At 42.6% G+C, this 13,463-nt stretch overlaps 1 protein-coding gene across 2 annotated transcripts in view; it reads right to left on the bottom strand.

The window, feature by feature from the left end:
- Positions 1-13,463, bottom strand: part of USP13 (ubiquitin specific peptidase 13) — a 100,041-nt gene that overhangs the window by 59,647 nt on the left and 26,931 nt on the right. For both annotated transcript variants that reach the window (XM_061637388.1, XM_061637389.1), the window contains exon 3: positions 10,250-10,310. In XM_061637388.1, the coding sequence (XP_061493372.1) occupies positions 10,250-10,310 (61 nt within the window). The remainder of the gene's footprint in view (positions 1-10,249; positions 10,311-13,463) is intronic.

Raw genomic sequence — 13,463 nt, 5'->3', positions numbered from 1 at the left:
CTGGATCACAACTACAGATAAAAACAGTGCCGTCACCAGAAGAGTCTCCCACACTAAAAAGAATGAACCAGCCAAAGCAAAATAAGCAACAGTGTAAGCCTGCCTGGGTGGTGGCTGTGGCGAAGAGGACACCGAAGCTGTTGTTTTTGGGCAAGCAGTCATTAGGGTCAATTTCCTTCAGCTACCATCTGGTCAAGTTCAACGAACGTCACTCTAGTGACGGATGATGACAAACGCTTGGCCAAGGGCTGACTGAAAAGAGCAGCTGAGCCCGGCTGCTGGCAGACAAGGTAAGCTAACCCGCTGGAGGGGAAAGAAAAGGGAGGACTGCTTGAGTAGACATGCCCAGATCAGATTTAGATGTTACCAACTGAAGGCGCTAATAATAGCGGTACAAATTGGATCTCAAGCTGGGCTCCCAAAGAGGAAGCCCGCTGCGCTCAAGGAAGAGAGATAAAAAGATAGCTCTTGTGTGCGTGCATACATAAAAATAGGCCTCAGCACTTGGGCTCCAGGTTCTGACTTCCCTCATGTCCTCTAGTTCATCCCATTCTAGAGTACCTCCAGAGTATAAGAACTGCTGCAGCATCGACTGAATGAGAGAGCTGGGAAGAACTTAATTCAATGTTTATTTACTTATCATCTATTACATTTGTGCCTTTCCCTTCCTACAGGAACTCAAAGCAGTGCAGATCTCTTCCCCCCACCCACCAGATTTATGCCCTCATAACAAGCCTGTGAAGTAGGTTAGGCCAAGAGAGAGCGACTGGCCCTCTGCCACCTACCGAGCTCATGATTCATTGGGGATTTGAACCTGGATCACCCCAATCCTAGTCCAACATTCTAACCACTACACCAGACTGTCTCTCAAAAGTTCACATCAGCCATGAACTCGGTAGGTGGCCACAGGCAAGCCAGTCTCCCTCTGTCCCACAACCTGAAACCAATTACTATTTTATGGATTAGTGGCGTTTTAACTTCACACAGCATACAAAATAAGATAATTTTAACATACATACGCAAAGCCTCCTGAAGAATCTGAACAGGCCAAACAATTTTAAATTCACAGAATAATCGCAGCCTAAATATCACAAGCTAATTAAAAGAAGCAGCAACAAAACCTCTAGCTATAACACACAAACTACCAACAGCCTCTGTATGCCAAGATGTGGGAAGGGCCATCTGATGAAGGAGGGTCTTCATCAGTCAGAGAAAACTGCTAAGAGATCACCAAGTGAAGATGGGTAATAAATCAAAGACGACTCAGGTCTACCATACAGGATTACTGGAAGAAATATTATATGCTTTGATCAGATGGGGCAAGAGCTATATAAATGTTAACTCAGGATAGCCAACATGGTGTCCTCTGACTATTTATTTGTTTTATCTAACATACCACTTAATCAACAAAGGCTTCTCAGTGGTTTATACAAAACATAAAATATTCATTAAAATACCAATCAAAATGTTAACAACAAATGGACATTAACATTTACCAAACTACAGCTTACATCATCTCTGACCACTGGCCATACTGACTGATGGAAGGTGCTGATGGAAGGTGGAGTCCAACAATATCTGGAGGGCACCATGTTGCCCACCCCTGTAAAATTATTATTTCTACCATTACTAATCAGGTATCTGAGAACACGATATCTGCCTGCTTGAAACCTGGGGAGGAAAGTTCTATTTTAAACAAATCGAGCTTATAAAAAATGACCATGAATAATATATGCACTCTGGGGCCATTATCCTTCTGTTTGGAAAAACAAGCCTGCAGGGCAATTTAGACTTGATGATGCATCTTACCAGAATCTGCTATGTTGTTAACTATGGAATGGGTCACTTTAGTCAGGGCCCTGAAGCCTTATTTTATGAGGAGACCCTCACATGATTGTAGTTCCATAGAAAGCAACAGCATATGCCTTACAAACTGAAAACGGAGTGGGGGACAGATTTCAAGCAAAAGGTGTTCCTAATGACATTTGATTATTGCATATTTTCAATAGTAAAGCAGTTCACAGATAGATCTTACCTCATTCACCTTGGAAGCAACCCTATGAGGGATATAGGGCATCACTGTTTCCATTTCACAGATGGGGAAATGGAGGATTTGTAGCCTTGGGCAAGTAATTTTCAGTGCATCTATGGCTATGATAAGACCCAAAGCTTTACCAGAACTAAGGGCCCTACTCCCACAACAATTTCAACCAAAGGAAATGCCTGCTAGGCAGCGAAAATCATACACCATGATGAACAGGGATCCGTTTTTAGAACAGCACTGGAAATGCCTAAGAAACACCATCTGTAGTGGTATGAATGGAGCCCTGCACACAAATACAGCCAGTAGCCATGGGGAGGGAGGCAGTGCATGCAGACGTAAAAAATGCTTTCCCAGGGCTGGCACTAGACTTCAGTGGGCCCTCAGTACATCCCCATGCAGCTGATGCTGGCTTAAATAGGCCCAACCGCCCCATCTCCCGCATTGCCCCTTACTTCAGGCCATAAATCATGCCCTGCAACCCGATGGTGGCATGGATCACAGAGCGGGAGCTCCACCCTTCCAGCCCCAGTGGCCCTTCAGAGCTGCAGGGACCCTCAGGCTTGTGCCCAACCTGGCCTCCCACTGATGCCGGGCCTGTGCTTTCCCTTCAGCTGCCCTCAACGGTGGTGAAAATATGGCCCCAAATCTAACCCATTAGCCATTGAACTACACCACCTCTCTGATCAGAATGATAAATGTTGTCATCTGTCTAGAGCCTTGGAGAGATGGATTGAGTTAAATCCCTAGAAACAACTAAAACCTTTAATCAACTGGATTAAGTTATTTAGGATATAATCCTAACAATGTCTACTCAGAAATAAGTCCTGCTTAATTCAGTGGGGTTTATACTCAAGTAAGGCAAGTTAGGATTGCAGCTTTAAACATTTATTTTAAAATGGCAAAGCCATCCATAGGAAAGGGCCGTAGCTCAGAGGTAGAGCATCTGGTTTGCATGTGGAAGGTCCCAGGTTTAATCCCCAGGGCAGTGCTAGGAATGTTCCCTGCCTGGTACCCTGGACAGCCAACTGCCAATCAGTGTGACAATATAGAACTAGATGGACCAACAGTCTGACTCACAATATAAGGCACCTTTATATATTAATCAGGCAATAGTTCTTTTCTTTCTTTCTTTTTTAAAGTTGGTCAGTAATTATTAACTTATAAAAACTGCAAATGGCAGGTGCCATCCTAGGAGGCAACATTCCCGCTTCCCTCTCACACAGAAAGTAATGCCTTTCCTAAGATGGTAGCTTTTGAAATAGATACAGACACCACCTAAAAATAAAATAAAAATTGTTCTAGTGACATGCAAATTAAATTTATTACTATACTAAAACTCATTTTATTTTCTTCAATCAGGTGAAAGCTGTAAAAAGAAGACACTTATTTTAATAAAGTAAAGTGGTATCACAACGGGTACAAGCACTCAAAACAGTGTAGGAAATGTACATTTTAAGAAGTGAAAAACAATCTCTTGCAATCTGAGGCTGGTTTTTTTTTTTTACTTTTTGCTAAGGCAACTAACACACAAGCCAGAGGAAGACTTTCACCTGCTCATCAGCTGTGACTTCTCAGTTGTCTGGAGCAGAAATATACTCTCCCAATATTTATAATTTGAAAAAGAAGCCCTACCTTCTTAGAGATGACTTCATAGATGAACTGGCAGATATGGGAACTCTGGGGGAAAGTGACCATGTTATACTTGAGTTCTTTATTTTAAAGGAAGCAAAGCCAATTTTAATCAACTCAGAACAATGATAATTAAGGTTCCATGACAAGCAGCCCTGATGAGAAAAGAAGTCCAACATAGGTGAAAGTTCCTAAAAAAGGAAATTCTCAAAGCACAATTGCAAACAATTCCAACAAGGAAAAAAGGTGGAAGACAGCAGAAAAAGCCAATGTGGCTTCACAAAAAGCTCAGAGATGACATGAAAATAAAAAAGGACATATACAGGAAGTGGATGGAAGGCCAGAACACAAAGGAAGAGTACAGGCAGGTAGCATGGAATTGCAGGGATGGCATCAGGAAGGCTAAAGCTGAGAATGAGCTCAGGTTTGTGAGGGATGCTAAAAGCAACACAAAAAAAAGTTTTCTTCAGGTACATCCATAGTAAAAGACAGAGAAAAGAAATGGTGGTACAGCTACTCAATGAGGATGGCAAAATGGCAAGAGATGACAAAGAAAAGGCAGAAGTGGGTTTGCAGGGGGTTGGACTTGATGGCCTTATAAGCCCCTTCCAACTCTACTATTCTATGATTCTATGCTCAATTCCTACTCTGGCTCAGTCTTCTCCCAAAACAGAGTCTTAGACCCTCCTGGCACAGACGAAGTTGAAGGGGCAGGACTGCAGCTTGAGATTGATAGACAAATAGTCAAGGAATATCTAATCACTTTGAATGAGTTCAAATATCCAGGGCCTGATGAAGTGCATCCTAGAGCATTGGGAACTGGCTGAAGAACTGTATTTTGAGGGGTTTTCTATATGAATGCTGCTGATAAAAACTGTCCAGAGGAACTGGATAAAAAAATGAACTAATGGAAATGCATCTATTCTGTACCTATTACTTTGCATCCAAGTGAAAATCTGTTAATATATGCTTGAAAGGCCATTGAGAAAGACACACAAGTCGAAACGCGTCTGGCCATAATATACGCACCTTGCTCCATTGAGATACAGATTTGAAGTCTACAAGCAAGAGTACCAGCAGTTTATATAAAAAGCACTATAGCAGCTATGTATGTATTCATTCATGAGTATGGACTAAAGACTTAGACACTTTTGATTCAGGAGATACTCTTCCTGTCTCTTTACAAACCTTATTTGTACGAATGTAGTGTTTGTTATTGTATGTATTAAAAACCTTTTTTAAATATATATATATATATATATATATATATAAAAAATTTTTGCATAAATTGGAATTGTAATGACCACATACCCTAACTTTCTGTAAGACACTGAAGAACTGTTGGAACCACTATTATCTTTATGAAATCGTGGAGGATGGGTGCCAGATGACTGAAGGAGGGCTAATGTTGTCCCTATCTTCAAAAAGGGCAAAAGGAGGAACCTGGGAACTACAGACCAGTCAGCCTGACATTATTCCCTGGGAAAATTCTGGAGGAGATTATAAAGTGGTCAATCTACATACACCTTGACAAGAATGCAGTGATTACTAGAAGCAAACATGGATTTATCAAGAACAAATCCTGCCAGACTAATCTTATTTCATGTTTTGATTGAGTAACCTCTCTGATAGACTGTGGGAATGCTGTGGACATAATATATGTCAACTTCAGCAAAGCTTTTGGCAAAATGCCTGATAATATTCTGATTAGCAAGCTAGCTAAATGTGGGCTAGATGGAACAACTACCAGGTGGATCCACAGCTGGCTACAGAATTGTACTCAAAGAGTGCTAATCAATGGTTTCTTCTCAAACTAGGAGGAGGTAACGAGCAGGGTACCATAGGACTCAGTCCTGGGCCCAGTGCTCTTCAACATATTATTAATGACGTGGATGAGGAGGTGGAGGGAACACTTATCAAATCTGCAGATGATACAAAATTGGGAGGGATAGCTAATACAGAAACAAAATTCAAAGATCTTGATAGGCTGCAGCATTGGGCTAAAAACAACAGAATGAAATTTAACAGGAATAAGTGCAAAGTCCTAAGAAACCAAGTGCACAATTATTAGATGAGGGATACTTGGCTCAACAATACTATATGTGAGAAGGATTTTAGAATTGTTGTGGATCACAAGCTGAATATGAGCCAACAGTGTGATGTGGCTGCAGAAATGGCAAATCTTATTTTAGGCTGCATCAACAGAAGTATAGTTTCCAAATCACGTGAAGTACTAGTTCCCTTCTATTCGGCATTGGGTAGGCCTCAACTTAAGTACTGAGTCCAGTTCTGGCACCACACTTTAAGAAGGATGCAGACAAACTGGAACAGGTTCAGAGGAGAGCAACAAGGATGATCGGGGGATTGGAAACAAAGTCCTATGAGGAGAGACTGAAAGAACTGGGCATGTTTAGCCTTGAGAAGAGAAGGCTGAGGGGGGATATGATAGCACTCTTCAAATGCTTGAAAGGTTGTCACAGAGAAGAGGGCCAGGATCTCTTTTCGATTGTCCCAGAGTACAAGACACGGAATAAAGGGCTCAAGTTACAGGAAGCCAGATTTTGACTGAACATCAGGAAAAACTTCCTAACTGCTAGAGCCATACAACAATGGAACCAATTACCTAGGGAGATGGTAGGCTCTCCAACACTGGAGGCATTCAAGAGGCAGCTGAACAGCAGCCTGTCAGGTGTGCTTTAAGTTGGATTCCAGCATTCAGCAGGGGCTTGGACTCGATGGCCTTATAGGCCCCTTCCAACTCTACTATTCTATGATTCTAAGTTATCCTAGATAACGAAACAGTTGTGAGTATCTACCCAGGCTGACTGAAATAATATATCCTGGCTGACTAAAATAACTAGTCCCCAACTATCATACTTGGTCAAGTTGGAAATGGCTCAAGAATTGAAGATTCACTCATATAAAATAACACCAGGGTAAAACTTAAATTTGGAACAGGGATTAAAAGTGTTGTCCCTTGTACACATGGTCAATATATCAACCAGCTACAGGAAAAGAAACAATACTGTCCACTAGATGGGAATTCAGAAGTTAAAATTGTAACTGCATCTCCGTCACAGGTCTTTCACTTAACCAAAAGCGGAAGGGGGGGGGTGTTATTCAATGTGAGACAATCATATTTTATTACGCAGCTCCTGTCTAATTGTCTTGTCTCAAGTGCTCATCAGTAGTACTTCAGCATCTTATCCATTAACCTAACCAGAAACTTCTTTGCAATAAATCGCAGTCAAGGTGGGTCTCTGCATGCACATCATTCTGACATGTCATAAGACATACATAAAAATGATTAACAAGGTAGGACCACTTTCCTATGTGCGAACTCTACCCATTTTAATGGTAGACTACCAATTTGCCTGCCTTTCCTCAATTGATCTACTGCTTTTTCCAAGTTTGGGGGGCTTTCAAGCATGCCTAAAAACACACATATATATACACACACACACACACACTGGTATTTCCTCAGGGGTTCTCTAGTTCCCCAATATTCAGCACTGTTCCCTGCTCTAGAGAGTAGCACCTAGATCTATGGGGGTAAGTGCTAACTGAGCTGGGGAGCAAGGAAAATGTGCACACACACACCCTAAAACCCTATATAATGAAGCTTAACCCATTTTTGGTAGTTCCATCTTAGACATCACTCTGTGCTCCAAGGGCAGGCATAGGGAACATTTTTCAGCCCAAGGGCTGCATTTCCTTCCAGGCAACCTTCCGAGAGCCACATGACAGTGAGGGGCCATAGGAAAAAGCGTGAGGAACAGGAAATGCAAATTTTACTTTTGTACAGAAGGGCCCCGCTTTACAGCGCTTCGTTTTACAGCATTCCACTAATGCAGCAGTTGTCAATTGCAGAAAGGCCCCGCTCTTATAGCGCTTGTTCCGCTTTTATGGCGTTTTTTTTGCCGCCGGGCGCCATTTTGGTCAATGTTAGTCAATGGGTTCTGCTTTACAGCGGTTTTCGCTTTACAGCAGGGGTCCGGAACATAACCCGCTGTATGAGTGGGGCCCTACTGTACAGCAGGCTACTTTCTACACACATTCACGTAACGCATCTCTGTCCTCCATCCACAGAAGCAAAGGAATTATCAGCGTTCAAGGACACATTCTAGCCAGGCAAACACATACAGGATGGAAACAGGGCCTGGGGAGAGTTCTGAAAGCCAGAGACAGACCTGGAGGGCTTAGGGTGACCGGAAAGAAAAAAGAAAGAAACTTTAACAGTCGTGTGAAAGAGGGAGAAATCCTTTTACAAGTTTCGGTTGCTTGGACTCTGCTCATAGGCTTTTCTTCCCCTTTACCACCCTTGTCCTGATTTTCCAAAAAATTATTCTGAAAACTGAGGGGGAGAAATAGAAGGGAGGGGGGAAATAGAAGGGAGGGGGGAGACAGGACAGAGAATGATTTGGCCCACCACATAATTGTGTGTTAGAGTCACATTCCTTCGATCAAAGTCTCTCAAATGAGATACTAAGCTAGTTCTGATTACCCTGAACAGCTACTTGTGCCTCTGCTATTTTCTCTGTGGAACACCCAAAAAACGGGCAAGGAAAATACGTTCAACTGGCCAGAAACAATAAAGCAGAGCCAGTACATTGCAATCCTAATGAGTCAGCTTCTCTACACTAAAAGAGTTGTCGTCGTCACCACCACCAAAAGTCAAGCCATTTTGAATCATCTATTTAAATCAGATGCATTAACAAGAAAATGAGGAGGGCTTCATGAACAGCAGCTGGAGAAGGGTGGGTTGGCTGAGTCAGAGCCAGTAACCCATAGGACTAATAAGGAGTTTGTCCCTAATGGCAACTCTAAAGACTGTGTCAAATTGAAAGTTTGCCAAGCATTCCCTGACACCGCTGGCCTGTCCTTGACCATGCGGCTGACTGCCAGGCCACTTTCACCCCAGTCAGCCATTTTGATAGCTCTAGGAAAGCAGTAAGCTTAGTTGCAGTTGCTAGGCAACCACAGGCCCATTTCTCAACCAAAATCTGAATCCCAGGAACACAGAAGGGAGCATTCTGGGATAATGGGGATGTGGGCATTTGCTGAGGAGGGGGGCTTACTGTTATTACTTATCTGAATCTGATTTTTTGTTTATTTATTTAGGCTGCCCTTACTGGGTTTTTTTGGCTCTATTATGCATGTTCTATTTTTATAAATTTTGATAAATGGGTTTTGGTATTATGTTTTAGTCCATTTGATAACCGCCTTGGAGAGACTTTTGTAAGATTGAAAAAGCAGTAAATAAATAAATAGAAATACAGAGCCAAGTTTTATTCAAGGGACAAAAAAAAAAAGTATTGCTAGGCTCCCTCCAACATTGATCACACATCTTTGTTCCTTCACACATCACAGAACTAGTTTTTGAACCACCTCCTGGGGATCAGTTTCGCAATACTAAAAAACAAACATGATTTCTTGGTTCAGGAAAGTAGATAGCATTGGCCAAAGAGCAAAAATACACTGGAGTATTTGATTATTCTACCCCGTACAAGTCTTCTTCCCCTGCATCTTTGCTCAGATTATAGGCAGGTTTTACAAACGATGCACCTCTGTGGGTGAGTGTGTAATACATGAGACAATTGGACTAAACCTGGAGAGAGTCAAAGGATGGGGCTTGTGAGTTTCATTAACAGCCCCCTGCCTTTCTCTCCACAATTTGAGCACTATGCATATTTATTGAAGCTGCAGGTTGTGTTGTATTTTAATGAACTAGGGACCTGTAGACAAAACAAAAGTGACTCAATTTCAAATTAAAATGTACAGTTGGTTCCCAAGCCTTTGGGTTTCAACACACTCTAGGTGTGAGGTTCCCGCCCCTTCCCCACCCCTTGTTTCCTCACAGGTCCCCTCATCCCTTCAGAATTTTACCTCCTAAAAGGATGAGAAGTCCAACCAGAAAAAGGGTTGCAAGCCTCACATATATTGTCACATGCACAAATATGGAAACACATATGCAATCATGTGTTGCACTAACACGGGCATGTCCTGTTGTTTTTAGCAAAACAAATGTGCACATAAATCAGAGTCAGACTTGCATCCCAAGCAAGCACCAATACATTTTTAACATAAAATTGCAAGCCTTTTAATAGAAACCTATTGAACTGACTAATTCAGTCAGTCTTATGAGAGAACAAAAGCCTTGTGGCCAGACAAGCAGAGGACAACTGCATAGTCAGGAATTCGATTTCAAACCTCCTCTTTGACCTTGGGGCCTAACACTCTCTGCTGTTGTGTTTCTTTTCTGAAGACCTTCAGCGGCACAAAGGGAGGCTTCAAGGTTTAATTTATTAACGCATGCAAAGGGTTATTAGAACACAGATGGGTGCAGAGAGAAAGGCGAAACAGTTTTCTGAAGACTTTCTCAAGGAAACCACCATAGTTTTGCAAGCTTATAACGAGAATTTTTTTTAAAAAAAGATTAAAAGATGCCCCCTCATCAGCTGAATAATTTATATTTAATCTGTTGAAAAGAAAAGTGAACACACAAAAGCCACTGAACAAAAAAAACATGCACCTTGGTTAGTCAGAACAAGATTTGAAAACGGCTCTTTACAATACCTAAAAATAGCTTGGTGTTTCTCCTTTTTGGTAAAGCTCCACCAGATGCCCCTGTTACCTTCTGGAAAGAAAGAAAAAAGAGGGAGAAAAAGGAAAAAAGAAGAAGAAGGGTTAAAAGTCTAACTCATGTCACTACAAGGAAAAACAAATACCCTTACATGCTCAGAAAAAAAAGGGAACAGGCATAAAATTAGCCTGAATATGGATACTGTAGTGCAAAATGTGTGCTTTTGTACTGGGTCCTATCCCACCTCACAATGTTGTTGTAAAGTGTTAATAATCATCAATCGCAGTGGACAGTACAGCCAAGGATATTTTCTGTGGTATGTAGATACAAGGGAGTTTCAGGCTTAAACAGATAGTTAAGAAGAGGGGATTTCAACAACTGCATTCTCTTTCCTGTATTTGTCTATCAAGCAACACCTGCTAAAGCTCTTTCTTCTATCCACCTGTTTAAAGGGTACTGTCGCCCTTTTCTCCTTTGCCTCCACGTACACTAGACATATCCCAGGACATATCAGAAAAAGCTGAGGCAATCAGGACCAGATCTTGGATTGAGTTGTTGATTAGAGCACCACCACCAAGACTGATTCAGGGAAAGCCACACAGCACATCTAGACCATGGCCTTAAACTGGTTTAACAGCAATTCTCTTTCCTCACAGAACCATAGTAATTATAGTTCTATTAGAAGTAGGGTTGCCAGGTTCATGGCCTGAAACTGATCCTGTATCTTTAGGAGAAGAGAAAGTCAGCCAAGTGCAGGTGTTCTTGCAACACTGTAATGGGAAAAACCACAAGGTGGGAATTCCACCTTGTGGTTTTTCCCATTACAGTGTTGCAAGAACACCTGCACTTGGCTGACTTTCTCTTCTCCTAAAGATACAGGATCAGGATCAGGCCATGAACCTGGCAACCCTGATTAGGAGAGCCAAGGATCTAGAACAGAGAATGTTGAGCACTCTCACCAAACTATAATCAACATGATGATTGGGGGGAATCTATGACAGATGTACTAGTATACAACAGATGTCTATTTGTTGTTTTAATGTAAACAGCATCACATCCCATGATACATAATGCTTGGGTGCCAGTCCTCTAGTCCATTGATTCTAGCAAGGCATCACACTTTCTTTGTAACCATAAATGCAAGCATTTTAAACACTTCCAAAAGCTCAGAAGGGTTGGAGTCTAAACTTGCTGGCAAACCAATTCTGATAGATATTACGGCAACTGGCAAGTTTTTAAAAGAGAGGGACATCCACCCAAATCAAAAACAGAGTCTACCGTGTTTGACACTGAAGATGCTCCCATTTCTTTTAACAACTAAGTCAATGTGTGCTGCTCCTCTAGTCACTGCATTGCTACAAGACTACTTTGGCCGACACAGCTGTTTGAAGAAATGGACTTCTATTTGAGGTCAGACCTGCAACCTTTGCTGTATCCACCAGAAGCTCCCACCCAGGGGAGTTTAGACAGGACTCCTTCCTTGCGAACTTCTGGCACTTGACAAAGATCTTTCTATTTCAGCAGGCATTTTAAAGAAGTTTTCTGTTTTTATGATTAATTTTTATTGACCTTATCCATTGTATTTTTTTTAATTTTTACGAACACCACGTGGAAGCGTCAGTGATTAAGAAGCATGCAAATACCTTAAATAAATAAATAAGCTTTAGTGTCCTTAAACACTTACGCACAGTTACAGAAAACAACACACACATATTTCTGGGGATGGGGGGAAGGAGAGAGAGAAAAAAGAAAGAGTACAAAAATGCAAACTAAGATGCAAGTCTCTAATAATTACATATATATATATAATCCGCCTTCACGCAGCATCACATAGGATCAGGGCGTGGCAGCAGGGCGGCAAGCAAAGCAAGGGCATGGGGGAAGCAATGATGGTTGGTGGGGGCGGGTGATCAAGTGGCACGGACAGGTGTAGGCTAAGCAATACAAGTGGACAGCTGTGGTGTGAGTGGGTGAGTGAGTGAGGTGAGTAGCCAGGTGCAGAATGAGCGGGCAAGCAGCAGGAGGGGGGAGGGCAAGCAGCAGGAGGGGGGAGGGCAAGCAGCAGGAGGGGGGAGGGCAAGCAGTAGGAGGGGGGAGGGCAAGCAGCAGGAGGGGGGAGGGCAAGCAGCAGGAGGGGGGAGGGCAAGCAGCAGGAGGGGGGAGGGCAAGCAGCCACGGGTAAGGTGTCCTGGGCACACTGTGTGGAGCTGCACAGCAGCATCATTTGTTGACAGGAAGTGGCGGTGTGGGGTAGGGGCAGCAACACAGCACAGGAACAGGCAAGGAGTGTTAGTGAACCCATGGCGGCCAGCGTGCACCAAAGCCTGGAGTCACTGGGGGTATTGCAGGGGGAGGTGGCGAGGGGAGTGAGGGGCATGGCAGGTGCCTGGGGAGACATTTGCGAGTATGTGTTCCAGAGTCCCTGTGTGTGTGCTTAGGGGTGCCTGGTGGGTGTGTTTGAGGGTAGGGAGTCAGCGAGTGAAGCAAGGAGAGACACAGAGCCCCCCCCCTCAGTGTGTGTGGACACATGTACACGTACACACACACACCACTTTTTAAAAATAGCTTTCACACCACTGGTGAGCACAACACATTTGCTGCCTTTGACTTTGTGGTACAGAATTGTATGTAACATATAGTTCAAAATTTGGATCTAAAGAATCTCACTGTTTTAACAAAGCTAGTTTCCAGCCCCATGATTATGAAGGTACATCTGGAAATATAGAGACATCTCCAAAATATTTTGCATTTATGAATCTGAGTTTCTATGCCTCGCCTTGTTACACAGTTTCACCTGCTCTTTCACGCCTGCTGCCCCTCACTTTCCTAGGTCTACCTTTCTTCCTTCCAGTTACCACACTACTCCTTGCTAAAAAAAGAAATACAAAAAGAAAGAAAAGGTTAAAAGGCATTTAAAATTCTGCCAAAATGCACAAACACATCTAGAATAACTTTGTTTATTAAGATACTGAGGTTCTAATGTCATAATTGCTATCCTGAGACAGCCACTGAAAACAATGAATACCACAGCACACCCTCAATAACTCTCCTGAGAAATTCCCAGGTTATTGGGTTTTTTTTTATGGAACATAATTGCTAGCGATAACAACCCTGCTGTGTATCCCAGGATAAAAGGGGTGAATCAAGGACCCTCTCTCCTTCAACCTTCAATTTACCTCTTGAGCGTGTAAAACAAATCAGGGCTCC

Source organism: Rhineura floridana, chromosome 7 (genome assembly GCF_030035675.1).
Source record: "Rhineura floridana isolate rRhiFlo1 chromosome 7, rRhiFlo1.hap2, whole genome shotgun sequence".
NCBI lineage: Eukaryota > Metazoa > Chordata > Lepidosauria > Squamata > Rhineuridae > Rhineura > Rhineura floridana.
Note: the sequence above shows the minus strand (reverse complement) of the source record. Positions and strands in the feature narration are given on the sequence as shown.